Source organism: Pseudoliparis swirei, chromosome 12 (assembly GCF_029220125.1).
Source record: "Pseudoliparis swirei isolate HS2019 ecotype Mariana Trench chromosome 12, NWPU_hadal_v1, whole genome shotgun sequence".
NCBI lineage: Eukaryota > Metazoa > Chordata > Actinopteri > Perciformes > Liparidae > Pseudoliparis > Pseudoliparis swirei.
In genome coordinates, this window is record NC_079399.1 from 14,347,482 (window position 1) to 14,369,475 (window position 21,994).

At 40.7% G+C, this 21,994-nt stretch overlaps 1 protein-coding gene across 2 annotated transcripts; it reads left to right on the top strand.

Moving 5' to 3' along the window:
• Positions 1 to 1,674: 1,674 nt before the first annotated feature.
• On the top strand, positions 1,675 to 20,893 carry scara3 (scavenger receptor class A, member 3). 2 transcript variants are annotated; one of them, XM_056428572.1, is made up of 12 exons: positions 1,675 to 2,117; positions 9,823 to 9,858; positions 10,237 to 10,278; positions 10,781 to 10,900; positions 13,005 to 13,085; positions 13,942 to 14,060; positions 14,241 to 14,485; positions 15,705 to 15,924; positions 16,699 to 16,787; positions 17,407 to 17,599; positions 18,042 to 18,219; positions 18,293 to 20,893. In XM_056428572.1, the coding sequence occupies exons 1-12, from the start codon at positions 2,111 to 2,113 to the stop codon at positions 18,781 to 18,783; spliced, it is 1,821 nt and encodes a 606-aa protein (XP_056284547.1). In that variant the 5' UTR covers positions 1,675 to 2,110; the 3' UTR covers positions 18,784 to 20,893. The 2 variants fall into 2 exon arrangements, with proteins under 2 accessions (XP_056284547.1, XP_056284548.1); XM_056428573.1 differs by lacking the exons at positions 9,823 to 9,858; positions 10,237 to 10,278; positions 10,781 to 10,900.
• Positions 20,894 to 21,994: the final 1,101 nt, after the last annotated feature.

Genomic DNA, 21,994 nt, shown 5'->3' on the forward strand with positions numbered 1-21,994 from the left:
ACACACAGGCCAACAGCGCACATGTGGAGTTCAAACTGGATGGCCCCGAGGTTTGTGTTGCTCCGTGTGGACAGAAACACGAGCCGCAAAGCCAGTGTGACTAAACTAATTACCTGTTACGTGACCCGTGGCAAACTTGTGTTTTGCTCCACTTTTTCTGTGTGTGTGTGTGTGTGTGTGTCTGTGTGCATTATGGGCCGAACTGCTCTCGTGTTTAATTGGCCATCTAGTGATTTGAAACCATGAAGCTCTGCAGCCAGTGGCATGAATTATAACAATTCAACACACTCTCTACTGGCTTCTAACACAAAACATCATCATCACCAGGCTTAATTGGTCCATTGGTGGTTCTGAACTTAAAAGCCACAAATGAGCTTTAAACATTTGCACGATTCTGGTATCGATTTAGGGGAAATCGTGTTTCTGAGTTGGAATGTGCATGTAAGAATGATTAAGAATGTTTTTTGATCAAAGGCCAGTGGCTTTGTGATAAAGTCCAGCGGACACATGTTAGTCATTAAATTACCTCATGGGATCCTCATTTTTATAAACCGTAACATCCAAAGCCCGAATAACTTGTAAAGGAGAAGATGGGGAGAGGAGGATGTAGCTTCAAAAGTCATTCAGGGATGTAGAAGTAATCATCATAAGGGCATTATTCACTCAGATTACGGTTGAGTTGTAATGCAGAAACATTTGGCAGTGATGGGAACTTCAGAAGATCTTCTGTGGTAATAATTGTGAGCAATGTCCTTTTGGGCCTGGAAATTATTTCTCTTAATTTTTTTTCTTTATCCGTTGACCTTTTGTTGACCACCTCCACTACCGCCTTTAACCACAGGGGCCGCCAAAACTCAACACACAACTAAAATCCAGAGTAGCTTTAAGTAAATTTGATTCAAATAGTTTTATAATTTTACTGCAGGACAAATTTGAACGCAGTAATTTATCTTGTAACATAGTATTTCCACATAGTAGTGTTGACACTTGAGTACTTCTACCACCACAGCTTAAGTCTCTGAAACTACACAACATGAGTTTTATTCTCTTTTAGTGGACGAGTATAACAACCCAGTGGAATATACACACATCTTCATACGTCTGTGAGTACATGTTAAAGGGTCTTAGTGCGTGCAGGAGAGGAAATAAAGGCAGCCACTGGATGTGCCCCGTCAGCCGGACGGCCGGATGTGTGCGTTGGTGAGAATATTCCACCTGCTGTATAGTCTCTCACACCGGTAGTCGAGGTTAGCGGGATCAAGCTGGGAAGACGGCGAGCTGGTGCCAGACAGGGATTACAGCTTTCACGTGTGTGAGAGTAAGTGTGTGTTCACAGAAACTATTTTCCTGTCTTGCAGGCCAAGGCCAAAGATATTCAAGGTGCTCACACCACAATGTTCAAACATTTGTTACCAATTAGCCTCGGCCACAAAAACTGACTCTCAACAAAACACATGGACCCTCCCTCCTTCCCCTCTCTCTGCCCTTTTTTCTTCTTCTCCCTGTCCCTTTTCCAGTCCCTCCCTCATTTTACAGTTTCTTTGTTCCCCTCCCATCTCTTTCTCCTTCTTTCTCTCAAACCTTCTTTTTTTTTTTTTTCATCCCCTCCCGCTCCATTTCCTCCCTCCCTCTCAAAAGTTGCACATGGTTTCTGTCCGAGGAGGTTTAGTTTCTTCAAGCTCTGGATGGGAGAGGGAGGATGCTAGAAAGCTGCAGGCTGACACACATGTTCAAAACTCCAGAGGTGCTTTGTCCTTCAGCACTGAAAGACTTGCAAGACTATTTGAAGTTATATAGAAAGCAGACCATTTTTTAGGTTGCACAGGTGCATTTGCATTTTGCTCACATGGAATAACATCCACTCTGGCTGAAACCTGAAGTCTTTGCTTTTTGTTCACCGATTTTTAATATGTGGAAGTAAGACATTTTGGGACTTTTGGGGCTTTCTTCTGTCTTTGCAAAACCGGAACATGTTTGCTGGCGCCTCAAAGTGACCTTGCTGACTACCCTTGTTGTTCCTGGACACTTGCTTTGTGGTGAGAAGGGGAAGAGGACTGCCATACTGTTGAACATCATCAAACTAGAGCACAACTTGTTTGAGTGAAGAATCATGAAAGGTAAAGTAATGTCTTCAGGGTTGTTTCATTATCTCAATTCTGAGCACCTACAAATTATATCTTACGACTTTCTGGTCATGCACAAATAACATTCACCTGGTTGCATTTTCCACTGGTAGAAAGACTTAAAAACAAAAACAGGAACAGTGTCCGTCATTGTGGCATTCAGGCAGGCACCTGCACAGAGAACCAGCGACCACATATGCTTCTCATCTGCTGTGAATCTTGGCAGTGTGGATCCTGAGAAAGTGCCGGTTTGTTATTCTTGGATGTGAGACTATGATCAGTCAGCTTTAAATCTCTATGCCTGTGCACACCACAGCACCGTTTCATAAGACATAAAATGTTCCCTGGCCTTGCCAATCTGCCGCAGATTGCCTTAATATCCCACTTTAAAAGAGAGTGAATGAAAACATCACATCTGAATTTGAGCGTTCTCACGACATGGCATGAAAGGAGAGCTGCCACTGGCTTTGAAGGGGGCCGGGGCTCATACATGTGTAGTATGAGAAGTGAAAGGCGAACAGCGATGGGAGGTTACATGTGGAAGGGAAGCAAAGGGAGCAGGAATACATCACGTGAGGTAGCAGCTTGGAAATAGGTTAAGATGTGCTGACATATTCATTACCAACTGCAAATTGGCAGAGACAGTATGATGGCTTAATTCCTGTATTTATTGTTGTTGTTAACTTAAATCAAACTGAACTCTTTCCTCTTTTACAATCTTGATGCCTCTCCTCATTTCTCTTTAGGTCTGTTTTATACTCACTGAGCCTAAACAGCAATTAGCCAATCATAGCGTAGCAACTCCAGCAACCCACGTCAACGTTACCACCGGATGATTGTTTAGTCATCACCCTAACAGCCTCTTGCAATGTGGAATGTAAATATGTTTTTTTTGCTCTGTTAAAATTATACAATATTACATTTTTCCTTAGAATAATTATTTTACGAGAACAAATTATATTTACACGGCAATGCAAGAACAATGCTTTAGTTTGTGTTAGTTTGCGATCTACATAGATCTTCAACTTGTGAAGATGCTCACTTTGTGCTTTAGCTTCAGGCTTTTTAGCACGATATCATGTCGCTGGCCAGCAAGTTCACATTTAGTTTTCTTTTACAGGGTTCTTATTTTAAAATGTGTCAGCTTGAAAGATTGAAAAGCCTGAAGACTAAGTTTTCCCTCACTCAAGCTTCATAACGAGCTACAGCCGATAAAGTCCGCTCGCAACATTTCTCACTTGAGCCGGACAAAAAGACAGCCATCTAGTGGTGTCATGAGAAGGATGCTGTATTTGTATGTAGGCTCTGCAATGTGATTTTAAAAACAACAAGTTATAATACATATTTAGGTGCAAGTTATTCGTTTCGTTGTTTGTGTATTTAGTTGCCTGATATGGGTTCTTGGGTTCTAGCACTGACTTTCTGAAAGCTGGAAGTGTGCTTTAGGATTTTATTTCACACGATCAATTACAGGAAATCAAGGAAAGCTTGTAAGTAACAAATAAAAATAAACCAAATCAAAAAAAAATGTGGTCAGAACATTGTGTCTCTGCTCCTGTCGAGTACTGAGTCGAGAGTCGATACAGAAGGTTAACTCCCAAGAACATATACAGTCCTCAGAGGAGGTCCAGGAGGTCTGTTCATGTGGTTTTCAGCTCTACCCGACCTGATCTAAACATGCTGCCTCATACATTCCTCACAGGGCTGGAGGGAGTCAGAGGAGCTGAGGCAGGTGTATGGCTGGCAAAGGTGAAGGAAAGAGTGAGGGAAAGGGAGAAGAGAAAGGGAGGTACAGACAGAGACACTTCTGCTGTGCCAGCGTTACACATTTACAGTCAAATCATTTTGAATTTGGATTGAAAGGAGAACAGGGAGGATGTCATATTCATTTGTTCTTCCTGGACGCAGTTTGTACTTTTTGTGCTTTGGCTTGGTTTGTTAATACGAGAACACAATGATCTTTCCAGAAAATGTACTGCCTCTAAATTGGTGTCAACAGTTTTTTTGTTTCAACGTAGCAATGATTGTGCACGTCAAAAAATATTGTGTTGCTAGGTTTGCATTAATCCATGGCTAACTGTGTGTAAAGTCCGTCCAAGATTTCTTCCTAACTACTATTTTCATAGTAATGATTCAGGTAACACCATAAAAAAACAACTATGTAAACAGGAAGTTACAGTAGTTTGATATTACATTTTAAACAATTCTTTGACCCATTACCTCGTCAATCTGAACAGGTATTTAACAAGCTAGTCAACGCTAACGTTGGCTACGTTAGCCAACGGGGTTTACATTTTTAGTGACATCAATGACAACTAACTTGCTACTAGTTTGTCGTAGATGTGCAGGTGTGCAAATATCCTCTTTAGTGAACACTGAGGTCCACGATAGGCTATATGACAGGTGTCGAAATACTTTCAACCAGAGATTATAACTTCCTTTTGAAAAGCGTTTCTTATTGTTATCATTATTCTGTGGAACATTCCTATAAGTGGGTGAGCATGTGAAGTTTGAGGGCAAGTCAAAGAAAATACTGAGCGGCATGCAAACAATACACAACAGTATGAGGGAATATTGCACACACCCTTTGGCCTTGCACCCTTGTAAACTTACCCAGGCTGTCCAAATTGGTTTTAGTTCTGAGAAAATATGATCATTTAATGGGATTGTGACTGAAAATCTCCCATATCACTGCCAAACCACAGTAAAAGAACATCTTCTTGTCATAACTTGTCTATAACTTCAGCTTCGCCCTCTGCAGAAACACATAGCTTGGAAGTCGACACAGGTTCTGAGACTCATTTGGCTTTATGACCTCCACCCTGATCTGGATCAGGGCCCATCTCGGGACTCCTGGTTTCACTTAAAGCTATTTACTGAGGGTTTTGAGGGGAATCTTCTGGTCAGGATAACTTTTATGTAATGTTGAATAAATGTATGTCAGACAGGAACTTGGAACAGCACAATATGATCTATGCATCTTTACATGGAGAGAGTATTTCCATGTTAAATTGTATTCTTCAGTGATGTCAGATTACAGGACATTCAAGGCATGTTACTCCTGGCATACGTTTTGTCCAGAGTGGTAATGAAGGGAGGGACCGGGTGGGAAAGGGGTTTTAAAAGTCCAAAAAGCCCCAAAGAGGAACCACCACAGACATTAAGTGGTGCTGAGAGTTAGCTGACTCAGGCCTCGCTGGCACTGTGTTCCCAAACACCAATTGTTCATTTGTGAAAGAGGATGGGAGGCAACCCTGTCTCCTCCAAAATGATGTTCCCATCTAACTAAAGTGCACTCTCAATTACGAGTGTCTCCAAGAGGGTGAAAAAACAACATCCGGATATTTTCATTTTTAGTACTTCATCTTCAAGTCATAAATACACTTGCCTTCATTCACGTGAACATGTGTCCTTATTGAACTGACTAGAAACAATCAGAAATGTATAGAAATGCTCTGTAAAGTAACCTGTGACATGTCTGTCTCATATCCTGCGTGTGCTGTTTTAACTTGCTGCAGCTTTTCATAGTTGTGGTTGGTCCACTGTTCACCATCTGAACCAGTAAACAGTGCAGTACATTGACTGGAACCAGAGCAAGCTCCTAGCTGAACAGTAACGAAGATAATGTTGCTTTGAAAACTATTTTTTAGAGGAAATTGCGATTGTGTGATTATCTTTTTGGTAAGATGCTGGAATTCATACTATTTCATATTCTCTCTACTCTTATAAAATTGTCATAGATTGCAAGTTTCAGGCTGATGAATGCGACCCATGAGAAGGTGTGTGCTCCTGAGATTTGATAATTACAGAGTCAACACCGCCGAAACTGCGATATTAAGACTAGCTGTTTGGGAGAATGACAACAGAGTCTGAGAGAAGATTGGCACTCAGTCATCTTTGTTCTCTTCATGTGGCTGGCAGCAGTATTATTATTTTTTTCATCCAGTCACCCTCTCCAGTAATTAGTCATAAAAAGTATTATTGGCAGAATTGAGAAATATGCTCTTTCCCAACCTTGTTGTACTTATGTTGAATTATCCACTGCTCATGACGACAGCCATTGGAAACAAAACCTCTTGGAAATGTTGAGTTGTGTTACATTTTGTTTAATACATTTTACATTTCAAGCCCTTTAAATAGTATATTTACTTCTTGTCAAAGCACAAGGGCCCACTTGCTGCAGTGTGTATACAAACCGCAACCAAATGTTTCCATCCTCAGTCAGCCTCCCGGTCTAAATAAACAGCCGTAAAAAAAAAAAAAAAAAAAAAAAAGTCTGGTTTGGTGTTTTCTGCAGAACATCTAACTGCAGATAATCCATAGATTCCATATTATAATATCAGCAATAAAAACGTTATTCATGTCACATGTCACATTCATGTTATTACGTATTCCTACATTTGAACACGTATTTATAATTTTGTCAGTGTCTCATTATATTTCAGTAATTGTGAAAGCTCTAGAGATGTTAAATTAAACATATATTTAAATGAATAGTAGATGGATAAAAATACTAAAAAGTCCACATATTTTTGTGAGGTAGAAATGCGTGAATCATGTCTCCGTCATCGCTAGGCAGGGTTTGACTTTTAGCTCTGTGACGCCTCGCTGCAGCAACCTCAGGGTTATTCCTCCCTAAATGCAGATTGTTTAGAAAAAGAAGAGCACACCAACACAAACCAGTTAGACGGAGAACTGGCTGCGATGGTGGTTTTGAATGATCTCATTCAGGAAAGCGTGACATGGACGTTTTACGTTGATGCTCTCTGTTTGTTTAATCTGAGAGTAAATGCTTTGCAGCAGCACATGTCTGACCAATGGAGTTATTGATGAATTACAACTCACTTTACACGTTAAAGCATTCGCTAGCTGAAGTGTAAATCTGAAAAAGAAAGCGAGTGGCCGCTGATTAAGACTGAACCCGACAGTTTTCAGTGGTCCCGCGGTGTTTTGCCTGACTGACCTCTAGGGGTCGTGTTGTGCTGCTGTCAGATCAGCTCAGTTCTGCTCTGTGAGTGTTGGACAGGTTTACTTCCTCACTAACGAGGCAGACATGAGGGGTTTTTCCACAGAGAGAATGAGGAAAACATGAGGAATAAGAAAAAGTTATGAAGGGAGTTGAAGCAGGAGAAACGAGGAGCAGCCAGATATTTGAGGTGGGATACTGATGGGGATATTTTGGACTAATCATGTGCTGACATTTAAAAGATTGAATCTGACCATTTGTTATGCCACATATGTCCAAAAAATGAGAGGAATTCAGTTTCCCCCTCAGAAATGTATTTAAATCAGTGTGGGAAAGTCTTTGAAATTAGATTTAGACCATATGGGACAAAAACCTGAGAAACCCTAGAATTATGATGGCATGTGATGTTACTATTCAAACTACTTGTTCTCCTCCTTCCTCCGGCTTTTATTATGAAGATGTGAGTTACATGAAACTTATTTTTTGTCCAGTTGGAGTCAGCAAAACAACACAACATTTGCATAGTTCCACCTTATAAAGTTGATGAACATGTAAGCAAACAGTTAAACATATATATATATATATATACACATCTAGGACACAGACATAATCATTCATGTTATTTTTCAAGTCCAACATAAACTCTTCTTTTAGTGTTGGTCTTCACCACCTCCTCAGAAACACATGTGACTCTTTGCTAAGTCCCTCTGCTGCTACTCCATCAAGCTCCATCCAGCTATGAAGCCCACACTGTCACTACCCGTGGAAATAATATATAATTATTGGAAAAAAACGTAGAAAGCTTTGCCTGGGAGGAAGAAGACAGAAGGGTCTACATTACAATAGGTGCTTGAAGGATTTATACAAGATGCGAAACAGCAGTGAAAACAGGTAAAACATAAACAGATAGAAGCTAACGCCTACAGATCCCAGTGAAGAGGTGAACCACCCCCAGATAGACGACAATGACATGAAGCAACAACACTGGTCCTGTAAAGTCTGGTGGGTCTGTAATCTGTTTATTCATTCAGTTTGGAGGCTTTGTGGCCTTTTTGATATATAAAAGATTGTCTCTCATGTGAATGAAAACACGTCTTTTATACTTGGAAAACAGATATCCACGATGTGACTCATTAGTTATTCTGCTTTATTGTGCCTGGAAGCTTTTTGCAGGTAATATGGAGTAATGTTTGCAGGTTTAATACGTTGTAATCATAGCATAAGCTCATTAGAATGTAAAGTACATAACGATGTAATTGAATAACTGGCTCTACAGAGATGTTGCCTATGCATTCATTATTCTAATTAAAGGCAAATCCTGACTTATTATATCAGCAAACTGAAATATCATCGTCATTGTGAGAGTTTCCTCTTGTCCTCGTGAACCACCATGTGCAACGATTGACTTTGAACCTTCCGCGAAAACAGATTCGGGGTGGACATGCAGATCTTTCTATGTTTCACATCCTTCATTCCTCTTCTCCTGTTTTCCCTCCCCTCTCTCCACCCTCCATCATTATGTGAGCATCAGTGTTTTGTGACTCAGGCCTGACCTCAGCTGATCCTCTGCTGATTGACATAAACATTCTCCTCATTGTGGGGTTTGCGGGCCAAGTTCACTATCAAAACATTACCGTCATTGTTTTGGGAGATTGTATCGTGCGTATTCTTTATTTTATTATTTTTAACAACAACCTAAATATGTGCAAAACTTAACGTGAGAATTCTTATCAACATCGCGTTTGTGTCACCAGCTATGTATCCCATAATGCAATGCACAATGTTATCTCTTTGAATTCATTAAGAATTAGCAGTTGTAGGTCAGGGCCACCCTAAATCTTACAGATGTGGCATATTCTTTTAAATGACATCACGTCTAGACTCAGTTCACACATTTTCCACATTTCCAGAATCATAAATGTCATTGCAAAGTAATTTCGCTGTCCTCATTTTCAAGTGCAGTACTAAAGTAAGTCTGCAGAAGTACAGTGTGTGTGTGTGTGTGTGTGTGTATATGACATTAGACAGCAATATTTCCGCTGCCTGACACTGTTGAAGGGCACCTCCCTTGGCAACAGTCCAACTTCTTCTTGTTTATGAGTCTTTATGAAAATGTTTCCCAGATATTTTCATTCAGAAACAGCCTCCCCTGAAACTGGACTGAGTGCCTCCTAAATGTATCTCAGGTGTGGGGTTGCGTACGAGCGTGGGTGGTGTACAGTTAATGACTTGTTGTGAGTTCATTGCTGTTCATACACTTATTAAAACATGATGGTGAATGTATTTTTCGAGGCCTTGTGCGGTTTTTTAGGTCCTCTGGTTTCATTCTGTGGACGTCATGCACCTTATTTCAGTCTTTTCCACTAAAGAGTTTGTGATGACAACTTCCTCAGGCACACAATACGCCCACCAACATAAGCACACTAAACCAACAACAGTTCTCATACGTGGTACCACCGTGGGGCCGAGGAAGCTGAGTAAGCCGAGTAAGCTGAGTAAGCTGCTCAGCTCAGAGAAAACATGAGAGCAGAACAAAAACCTTCCCTTTTATTGTGCTAAGAAAGCAGTATTGTACATGTTCAGTACAATACAGGATCCTCAGGAGGAGGCTGCATTGTGAGGCAGTAGCTTGTATGATTTATGACAAGAGCAATAAAAGTTGTTGGTGGGGCCAACAGATTCGGTTTCAGTCCATTAAATACCTTTTTTCTGTCTTTCTTTCCGTTTTGGCAGATAACTATGGCGGATACGAAAACCAGCTTTTCAAAGGTAATGATCAGAGTTATCTATTATCTAAGGAACATAAATGTCAAGCAGTTTATGACACATGATGAATATGGTCGAGTCATCTGGGATGTTTTGCTTTTGGATTCCCACATTCTGTTGATTTGTGCTGCCCTTACTTGATCTTGTGAGATTCCCCTTGATTGTTTTTTTTATATTTTGGGACCTTTATTTTCTTTCTTGAAGAGTGTGTGATGATAAAATGTACACCCTGAAAGCTAGTCAGGTAAAAATCCATCCAGAATTGCGTCTAATGCTTACAACGTGACATGTTGCATCTTGTTTGTTTAATCTGAGCATAATCAGAAAAGTTAGTGTTGAGCTCCGGCCATTTTTGAATTTCTTCTTCTTGTGTTTTTCTAGAGGAGGATTTTACTGGAGAGGAGGAAATGCCTTCATTTAGAGGTGAAGGCCAGATACACACCCATTCCCCCATCCCACACACACACACACACACACATGCACACGCACACGCACACACACACACACACACACACACACACACACACATTAATCTGTAACAATAACAAATAATAATAATAAAAGTTTAAAAAATGTCTTTGTCTTTTATGATAGTAAACTACAGTTTAGCTTTTTAGAGATTTACAAAACAAATACATTTTGTATTCCAACTAGGGCTTTCTATAGACATTATATAGACCAAAGCATTGATTTGGATATTCAAAACAAAAACTGGCAGATTAATTAATGATATACATCAACAACTCAAAAGAGGTCATTACTCATAATGCACTTTTACTTCTGATACTTAAGTATCCGCAAAATGTATTATTATTAAATTGGAGTATGTTTGTATTGCATCATCTCCAAACAGTTAATCAAATCAAATGTAGATTCTCACATTTTTGTTTTTATTTACGTGTATATTCTTCGAATGCCCCTCCAGGTCGAAGCAGAGGCGGCTGCATGAGGTGCCAGCAGAGCCACTCCCTCCAGCTGGCGGTCAAAGTCCTCTATGGATTTGTTGCATTCCTCATTATTACTGTGGCAGTGCTGGCGACGCTCGGTGTGTAAAAGACTCCAAACCAAAAATACCCCATATATTACCTGACTCTCGCACAGACATTAATCTCCAAGTTAAGTCAAGTAGTCAACAGCCTTACACATTCATTAGTTAAACGTTGCATCAATAAGAGCCAGAAGTGGCTTGACATGGGAAGAAAATCCTACTTCTCTCTGCACGTGAGTCTAAATACAACAACAGCCCATGTAACTCCCATAGATCAAATGAATGTGGTGCTGAGCCTGGAGTGCCATGTTTTACCTGTCAGCCGCTCCACACCAACAGATGCTTTTCACGTTAACTTAACATTTTATTGGGTTTCAAAGTCGTAAATCTTTATCTTTTACTACCTTGCCCATGCCTCATGGGGCAGAGAGAGAATGGAGCTTGGTGAGAATGATGTAAAACACCACAGAACATGGATAAGTTTGTATTCAGGTTCAGAAGTGTGGTAAATAATTCACTTATGTGAAGTATGTGCTGCAAACATGTGGGCGTCGTGATGGGGGGGATTCCAAATGGGCGGGAAGACCTTATCCAACATGTTGATGATTGTTGGAGAGAGAAATAAAGACGTTCAATGTTTTGGCAAAGAATAATGGGACATACAATATGTTTCATTTGTTTGTGAATCCAGTTTTTAATAATGCAACCAAGGGTATGTTTTTGTATTTTTTTATTTAAATGCAGTCGCAGTCCTCTTTGTAATAAATGTTGAAATTAACGTGATTTATCAGAAAGAGTTATATATAAAGGATACATTTATTTTATAGTTCCACACAGCATTTTCTAAAAGTTGTACTACCAATAATATTGAAATAAATGTACAGTGATTTTAGAAGAGTTTAACTGATACCCGCCTTTGGATGGTAGTAAGAACGTTTACAATAAAGATCATAAGATTATGTGTTTTTGTACAAAGTCAACATTTACAGAGAGGATATTTAGCATCAGCAAAGACAAATTAACATGTACAAACATCGGTTGTATCCAAATATCTCCCAAATGAAGGGCGAGTTTGAAGATGATGGTGTTCCGAGCAAGGGCACTAGATGGAGGGTGGTAGGAAGAGGGGAAGGGGCCATTGGCCCTCCCAACGGGCCATTGGCCCCCCGAACTTTACGCTTGGTACAATTTGTTTCTGTTTGTGTCAACCTCCTGCACAGCTGTGCAACACCAAAGCCCTGCACACATAAGTAAAACAGAGAAGATATTTCCCTTGGCTGCAATTCACAACTGTGCATGTGCACATGGAAAATCAACAAATAATAACCTTTGATTGTATCTGCCCTGCTGAATCGTTGTCTTATAAAAAACACTTCAGAAAAAAGTTCTGTTGTACACATTTTATTTTTAGCTCTTTGCTCCTCGGGTAAAAGGAGGATTTTTTTTTTTTACGGTGTCACATCCAAACATAAAAAAAGATCAATTACGGCTGGTAATGCATAGGAAGAAATCTCTAGTGGTTGATTTACACAAATACGGATATTGCTTATGTATTGCTTTGCTGAATTTAGCTAACATTTAAGCCTTTTTCAGCATCACTGGCACAGCAGCTAATACAATAGAGCAGGTAGTGGTGATGTGCACCTGGAAGCATCTATATATGCAAACACACAACAGAATGGACACACACTGATCCTCTCAGTCAGGTCCAGGCTTAGGATGCTGAAAAGTCTGCAAACACACATTATTCAAACATTCTTTGCACACTCCTCAAACTCACACTCACTTGTTGTTGTTGTTCCCTTGGGAAATAAGTTGGGACAGCAGGACCCGAGCAGCTGGCTGAACTATCATTCATCAGTGTGTTGGTGCCATTTGGTAACAGATGAAAACTTTACGTGTTTTTGTTGCCTGGGCTTGAATTTCAACTCCCTGTTTTCACTCCTTTGAAAGCTTCCTATGTCCTGTTAACACTGAAGTACTAATCACGAAGATCATTTCTGTATCTTCTGCGTTTACAACCATCCTGACTTTCACAAGAACAAAGCCGTGCTCCTTCACTGAAACGTAAAGCCAGAAGTCAGGAGGAAGAATATGTCATTTTGCAACCCTTGTATGTTTTTTTCTTTTATTTACTTTATCAACTTCTCCATGTCTCCAGTGTTCAGGAAGGTTGGCAACCTGTCTGAAGAGGAGTCTGTCTACCACACAAAGATCAGCCGAGTTCAACAAGGAATAGACGGTAAAGCAGCTGAAATAACTTGCAAGTGGTCATTTTTTATATTGAGTCTGGACGGCCTCGTATTTCTGAAGTTATGGGGAAACGAAAGCTCTAAAAAGAGACTTATGCACACGGAAAACAAAGAGTATTCAAGGTTTCTTAGAGTAATAACTAAAAACCCTTCTACATATAGGTATATTAATTTGTATATACAGTGGGTATGGAAAGTATTCCGACCCCTTTAAAATGTTCACTCTTTGTTTCATTGCAGGCATTTGCTAAAATTAAAAAAGTTCCTTTTATTTCTCATTTATGTAACTCAGCCCATCTTGACAGAAAAAAGCATCAGAAGAAATGGGCAGCATGTGAGTTAAATATGAGTGTCACAGCAAAGGGTCTGAATACTTTTGACCATGTGATATTTCAGTTTTTCTTTTTTAATAAATTTGCAATAAATTTGTTTCTGTCAAGATGGGGTGCTGAGTGTACATTAATGAGAAATAAAATGAACTTTTTTGATTTTAAGGGGTCATTTAAAGGGGTCTGAATACTTTCCGCACCCACTGTATGTATAATATGTGTTAATATATATATGTCAATTTCATTGAGTGATACAAACCTGAATAGCCACTAAAGAGGCCTTGAGGTGTGACCACATCTACGCACATGTACTGGCCATGTACCAGGTGTTTTATGGTCGTTCGTGAAGTGTTAAGCCGTACGGATGATTAAATGTGATGTCAGAGTAGCTTAAAATATCTTTTTCTCTCTTACACACATGGTTCCCAGAAGCTTGTCACATACAGACATCTAGAACGTGTATAGATCCTGCCTCTTACCTTCCCTCCTTTTTGTTCTCTGACTCAATCTCTTTTAGATCTGAGCTCCACCTCCAACTGTTCAGGCTGTCTGGATGTGACTCTGTACAGCGAGGAGATCAGCAGGCTGAAGAGGGAGTTTGAGGACATCCAGAGAATGATTCTGGGACAGGAGCAGGTACTGTGTGGTGAATCACAAAACCAGCTGGTTTTGTTCAACCAAGAGTCCAAAACCCAAAGATACTTCATTAGTAAAGACATAAAACAGATCCTCAGATGTTAGCTTTTTAAAACATTGTACAGCCTTCGACTTCATTCTTTTGTAATCACACATTCTTTGATTCCTGCCCCCCTCCAGGTACTGGACCAGGCCTCCCAGACCCAGGCCACCCTCAAGACCACCAGCAGCCGGCTGTCACGCGACACGCAAAACCACCTCATGTCAATCAAACTTCTAAACCAGTCGCTGGAAAGATACTTGGATCGGGTGGAAGGCTGGAAGGACGTGATCGAGGAAACAGAAGAGAACATGAAGACGCTGGTGGAGGATCAGTACGACATCAGAGCTATTGCACAGCAGGTCAACACGACAGTGGCTCTCAGGTGATGAAAACACGTGTTCTATACTGGAAAAACAGATATCCACCACATGACACAGACGTTATTCTGCTTTACAAGGAATGTGGAGAAATATTTGCAGTTTTAGGTTTTTTAAAAAGTACTTTAATTAACATTTTCCCATAAATGTAAGCCCCAAATATATTTTCAACATATGTCACAAATACATTAAATTCACTCGCATGGAGACATTAAAAATGTATGTGTAACAATTATATTATTCAATTCAATTCAGTTTATTTGTATAGCCCAATTTCACAAGTTACAAATTTGTCTCGGAGTGCTTTACAATCTGTACACATAGACATCCCTGCCCCAAAACCTCACATCGGATCAGGAAAAACTCCCAAATAACCCTTCAGGGGAAAAAAAGGGAAGAAACCTTCAGGAGAGCAACAGAGGAGGATCCCTCTCCAGGATGGACAGAACAATAGATGTAATGTGTACAGAAGGACAGATTTAGAGTTTAAATACATTCAATGAATGTGACAGAGTGTATGAATAGTTCGTGGAAGGCATATTCCAAGATGGGGACCTCCACGATCCATCAGGCAGATGGAGGTAGAGAGGAGGAGTGGGCGGAGTCTCAACAGTGGGCGGAGTCTCAACAGGGCAGTGGCGTAGTTGGTAGCAGGAATTCCACGATCCAGACCTCGATTATGGCGGATGCTATTATTACCTAGGACTATTATTACCTAGGACTCTTTCGGGCCCTTCAGGCCCTTCGGCACAACCCCATGCTTGATTATTATCAGGTCTTGTTAGCTACATGTTAATGATCATTTAGTAAACTGGCCAAGTAGCTGTGAACAATCACGATGCCAGGATTGAAGCCAAAACTGCAAATAATTATATATTGATTAAAAAGGCGCAGCTGAAATACTTAATGCTGATTAAACCCCTCTATAGATTGTTAATAATGGAGTTAATTACCCATGTTTTTGTTTTTGTTTTGAAATACGATGATTTTTACGTGTGCATGCTTTATTAAGGAAAGAAAAAACTATTTTTTCTTATTTCTTTAATTAGATAGATAGTTAAAATAGTGGTTTAATAAAGTGATATATGTATCATACACTTTTGGCTGCTTCTTCAGTTAGTACAGTACAAAGATACCAAAAATACAGCAGACACAGTTTGATCAAAGAAAATGAATGTGAATACTGAACCTAACATATCTTCTGTGTTTTCTACTGCTCTCCAGTACAATGTGGATAGATGCTCTGCAGAGGAAAGCGGATGAGGAGACTCTGGTCCTTCAGAAGTTGACCACCGACTGGCAGAACTACAGCCGAGTTCTGAGCGCCATCAAATCCAACACCAGCAGCACCACACAAACGATGCGCATGCTCCAAAACAACATCGTACTAGATCACCAGAGAATCGACATGTCCACTGAGGTGTACTACGACCTTACCCAGCAGGTGTGTGCGTGTGTGTTTGCCACACTGAACACCCATAAGTATTTTCACAAGTCTGATTTAAAGAAAACACTTCTTTAAGAAAAAGAATAATTCATTTTAATGTAATTGTTGTAAAGTCACAGGGGGATTAGGGTGGACCCAAATGCACGACTCAGGAGACAGATAATGCAAATAAAGATCCTTTACTGAGAGCGTCGTCAGGAACGGAACAGACAGAATAATCCAACACACTGTGGAACGCTTGGGCTTGGTCGGAAAAACACAAGACAATCTGGCAGAGGACAAGTGCAAGTGAGGGAACCCAAGTAGACAGGGACTAATTAGGGAATGGGCAACAGGTGAGATGGGCATGAAGACCAGGTGAAGGTAATGAGGGACTAACGAGGGAGTGATCAGAGGCAGGTGAAGGGCGTCGGACTGACGAGATGGGAAGCAGGATCTGGAATGACATGATAGTTAGTGAGACAGGAAATAACTAATACAAAAAGGAAGGTGTGGAGCTAAACTGTGACATGTAATTGCAGTTGTCGCAGGATGCAGTCAATGATTTGTTTTACTCACCTTTTCTTTGAGAATCTAAGGTATATCAAAGGTTTTCAGTCTGTAGCTCTCTCGGCCATTGTAGCTCTCTCCCTTACTCGCTTGTTAAATGGATTGAATGGCAAACTTTGAAGGCTTTGTGTTTACGAAAAGCAACCGAAAACTGCAATCTGTCATACCTTTAATGAGGGTCCTCACAGGTGAAGAAGTACAACATGTCTGAATTTCTTCCAGGTGATGAACCTGCAGATGCAACTTGACAATGTGACGTCTTTCATGGACGAACATGAAGAGAACATGCACGACCTTCACTACCATTCCAGGTAACACACATGTACTACTACACACTAGAGGACATTATATTGACTTGCATAGATCCCCTGGAGGAAAACTATATCTTTCATGCCTGAATCCTACCTGTGCCACAAAACTTCCCCCCTTACCCTGATCTCAATCCGTAACCCATGGATGGCGACGTCGATAGGCTTGTGCACGAAAAGGTAACCCCAAACATAAATCAACCACCACAGAAAACCTGAACCGTAACCGAAGTCAAATCATAACCGTAACCCTAAAGTAAACTCTTAAAAGATGATTTACCTTGTAACATTGTAAACATATGTCCCCACAACGCGGTTGTCAGGGTAGATTCAACGGACTGGTCCCAAATGCCGACTGACCAGGGATAAAGTAATTTTATTCTCAAAAAGTACACGTGGAAAAAAAGTACATGTACACAGGGATGTACTCGGGGATATACACAGACGAACGGACACCAGGGTAGGAGACAAACAGGGTTTAAATACACTGGGCAGGTGATTAGACACAGGAGGATTCAATCAAAGACGTGGGGAGACAATCACAGGGACAATATAAACACTCAACAGGCAAACACAGAAATAAGAAGTATCATGACTTTAATCCTCATCTGTCCCTCTTTAGGTACTACGAGAACCGGACAGGTGAGCGTTTCTCTGCTTTGGATAGTCGTCTGAACTCCATCTCCATGGAGATCGAAACGATCTCTTCCAGCATCAACGCCACCGTCAGCCACGTCCAGAGCATGTACAAGTACATCAACATCGAGAGCTCGTCCTGCCAGGGTCGCATGGGCCGACACACTGAAGATCTACAGGTAGAGAACACGGTTCTATCAATGACTACACACAAAACTTGCTGCTTGAGAGCTGAAGCTTCCACAGGGAGGGATTATATATTCAAATGATTTATAGTATATCACTGTCATAAAGCAGCTTTTTGTCAAAACAGACCCTTTTATAGACTGAACCCTACCTTATATGTATTCTGTCTGATGAGTCATGTACTGCTGAAGCTAAATCTAGAGCGAGAGCTTTCAGAACTAAATAAGGAAAAGTTAGCTATAGCTAGCTTTGAATTGAATTGTTATTTCAGTTTTTCTTAATATTATTGACAGCAATGACATCTCACATAGCTGACCTGTTGATGAGGTTGTCTGTACTTTACCAGATTTCTCCTCCATGATGTCGTTCTTCTACTCTCCCTGTTCATAATTTGCTTCATATACTCATCCCCACATCCTCCTCTCTTTTGAGCAGAACCTGAACAACACGGTCTTGTTTCTCCTCCACTTGGCCGACACCCTGAGACAGCAAAACATGTTGCTGAACGTCCAGCTGGATGTGGACATCAGGAACGTGTCCATGGTGATGGAGGAGTTGAAGCTTGTGGATGTTCACCATATCCAGCTCATAAAGAACTTCACTATCCTAAAAGGTGAAGTCGATTTTGTCGTATATGAAATGTACACTTTATTCTTGAACTTAACTTCACATTCTTCTCTCAACAGGGGCTCCTGGACCACCCGGGACCAAAGGGAACCGGGGCGAGACTGGCTACAAAGGAACTGTTGGACTGACTGGGAGCAAGGGTGACCGAGGCCCTATAGGAGGTCGTGGAACCTCTGGAGAGAAGGGTTTGCTTGGGCCCAAAGGAGGACCAGGGGAATCAGGACCCAGTGGCAATAGAGGGGCAGTGGGAATCAAAGGTGCTAAAGGGTATCTTGGCCCGCCAGGACCACGGGGTGAGAGGGGCCAGAAAGGTGACAGTGGCTTCCCTGGTGCAGAAGGCACTTCAGGGCCTCCAGGGCCTCCAGGGATCCAGGGTCAGGGAGGACTACCGGGCCTCATTGGGCTACCAGGAGCAAGGGGAAAACCCGGGCCAGCGGGGCCACATGGACCACCAGGAACCCCTGGACCTCCGGGCTTGTCTTACCCCCATGCACGAATCAACACCCAGCAGCGGACCGTGACACCGGCTACTGTGTCCAAGAGACAGTAGAAGAACAGGACAAAGACGTGGACTCAGAGGGGATTGGTCCAGGTCCAAGAAGAATATTTGACAGATAAAAGAATATCACTCATTGTGACTGGAGATGCAATAATCCATTCGGATGAAGTTATGCAAGACAATTGAGAACTTCACGAACAAATGTGACTGATCTCACTCCAGATGGGTCTTTTATGACATCGCCACATGAAATGAACGAAGAGGAAGATCTAGAAAATAGAACAGAGAGCTGAACTATTGTTGAGAAGTGAAATGGCCCGTGTTTGTACAGAATATGAATATTGTGGTATGTTGGAGAGAACTGGTTCATTCAACACATGGGTCCCATTATTACTTGTCATGGCTCTCTTCTTGTACATCATAGCCAAAGAAAACCCAAAGACAAAAGCTCTGTCCATATATAAATGTCATTCTATGAGATTTTACCAGGATCGAAAATGTTAGATAATCAAATTACAGGAATACAAATTTAAAAACACATCCATTAGTCGTCTCGTTGAATGCACTTAAAGCAAAGGACATTTTTTAGGTTGTTGTCAAGCCACCGAAACCTCATGGGGCATGACAAATGAGAGAGCTGTTAACCACGGATTGAGACTAAGGAAGTGGTATCTCCCGTTAACTCAAACTACATTCCCATTCACTAATTCACCTCCTCTACACACTCACACATCCTTTTCTGATGGATGGCACTTCATTAGTGTGAGTCAGTTTTCTTCTCTTTTAGCCTTCCAGAGCAGGTTCTCTGAAGACATGTCTTTCATCTTCTGGGCAAAGCTGTCATTTTATGATCCGCGTTTGAAGAAGTACATTTACAGAAATCATGGCCCTCTGAATTTCTACTCTGAAGACCTTCGTTTTACATTTCATGCAAGATTTGCTTTTATTGTTGCTATATGAATGAAGAAAGTACTGTAACTCTTGTTGACATGTTTGTGAAAAGGTTTTTAAAATTCACTCATTTGCCTTCTCTGTGAAATTTTGATGAGAAGATTGATACCACTCTCATGCGTTAGCTTAAAAATAGCTTGTAAATTAGCGATTTGTCAAACAATCCAATCATAGACGTCATCAAATTCCATTTTAAGTCTCAAGTTACAAATCTTTTAAACGTGGGGTTCGTACATAGACTTGTTTTTGGAGCCCGCCTCGAGTGGCCATTTGAAGAACTGCAGTTTTTGGTATTTCCACTTTGGCTTCATTACTTAGCAAATCTGACTGCAAAGAATGACAGGCACACGAAATCCAGGTATATATATATCCAGATATCCACGGAAACCCCGAAATATTGGCAAGAAGCTAAATTTCAGTCAGATCCAGCGAGATTGCAGCTAGCTCACTAATTATAACAACTTTTGTTTGTATAATTCCGCCACAAACAGAAATGTTCAATCATTAATGGAGTTGGCTGTAGCTCATGGGGAGAGTAGTCGTCCTGTTCGTCCCGTAACCACAAGGTACCCGGTTCGACTCCTGCTCTCTCCATGCATGTCAAAGTGCCCTTGAGCAAGACACTGAACTCCCAGTTGCTCCCCAGGTGCTTTACCTATAAGCCCACTTCTCCTAAATAACTAAGGATTGGTCAAATGCTGAGAAGAACTTTCTTTCTTAATGAGGATCAGTAACAGCATATGACGTAACTTAATTTTTTTACATTTTTCTCAAGAACGAATTATAAAAACAAGATTCAATCTGGTAAATACTAAGATTTAGAGGCACTTCTCGAAGGTGTTATCAATCGTCTCATCTCATGGAAAGAAAATAAATAAATGCATAGTTCACAAAAACTATTCCTTTTATGAGGTATGAAGGCTAGGAAGCTCATTAAACTCATTCAACACATACATAACAATAATGGTTGTAAACATGACGTGATATAATAAATAAATAACACATTTTCCTCATTTTCTCTAACACTTGAGACAACAGAGTATTGACTTATAAGAGGGTTTAGGTCTTATGATACACACATAAATAACCTTTTATATCACAGAAACAAAAATGATTTACAAAAAGGGAAATGTAGAATTGTTGTAAACCTTTCTGTTGTAATGAAATGCGACTGGTTTGCATCGAACTCAATAAAAGTTTTTTTTCCAGACTCGTCAGTTTCTTCCTTTCAAAGCAGATTGCTCTTGACGTGAGGGAATGGAAGCAGACATGAATTCAAAACACATGGCAAACCCTTCACATCAGATCTGTGAGTTTTCTTTTTGTCAAAAGATATGTGATTGTATAGACTCTGTTGTTTTTGGTGCTTGCTGCAGTTATAGCATAGTTAAGTAGAGTGTAAGTTACAGATGACCAAAAATATGGTACGGACGGACAGCATTCGTCCTCGTCAAAATACCTTTCAGAATATTTTAATGTGCCAATCAGCAAACTTGCTCTAGAAAAGCTGGTGCAGCTGACGGATATTTTCACTTTCCCGGTGCAGGAACATGTCAGGCCTTGTGGGATGTTAGGAACCTGATCTCCAACAAAAACTTCCTTCAAGAATCCACCCAAAGCCCTGATTCCTGCAGTCCTCATAACTATAAGTTATGAGCATGGAACATTTGCTTTCAATCACTCGCTGTTTTCACCACGGAAACCAGAGGCAAAGGCCTAAAATTGCTGCTGTTTCTGATCTATGAAGCAGGAAAATATGATATATATGAAATGTAGATTCATACGGTGTTGATTCAAATACTGTATTCATGAGTCAGACGTCCTTCAATCGGACGAGCACTATTGTTATGCTTGTGGTGAGGGAGACCTCCTGCAGACCAACTATTCCCACATGTTGTTTCATAAATCAACTGTTGCTAACTTATTGGACAAGCACATTATAAGAAAGCTTACCACATGCAGCCTCAAGAGAGCAACGGGACAATGGGGGAAAGAAGGAGACTTTAAATGTGTTTAACCCCATAGATGCATGTCACCTCTCTTGGTTATTATGTCAAAGTGAATGTAATTGACCTGATGCACAAAAAGTGATTTTAAGCATATGGCTTGAAAAGAAGACCGTTGCCTGGTCGGTGAACAGTGTTGTCACTCAGCTTATTCAAGAGAACACGACATAATAACTTTGGATGTTCTGCCTTCTGTGTTGTTTGTCTCAAAACTAACGAGTCAGCATTTGTCTCAAGAGCACAAAGACCTACAATCAGGGTTAAATGTGTATTTAAGATGTGAAAAGAAGGCCTTCAGTCTACTG

Coding starts and splice junctions, on each gene's coding strand:
- scara3 (XM_056428572.1), top strand. Junction 14,486..15,704: donor AACACGACAGTGGCTCTCAG/GTGATGAAAACA, acceptor ACTGCTCTCCAG/TACAATGTGGATAGATGCTC. Junction 18,220..18,292: donor GAACTTCACTATCCTAAAAG/GTGAAGTCGATT, acceptor TTCTCTCAACAG/GGGCTCCTGGACCACCCGGG.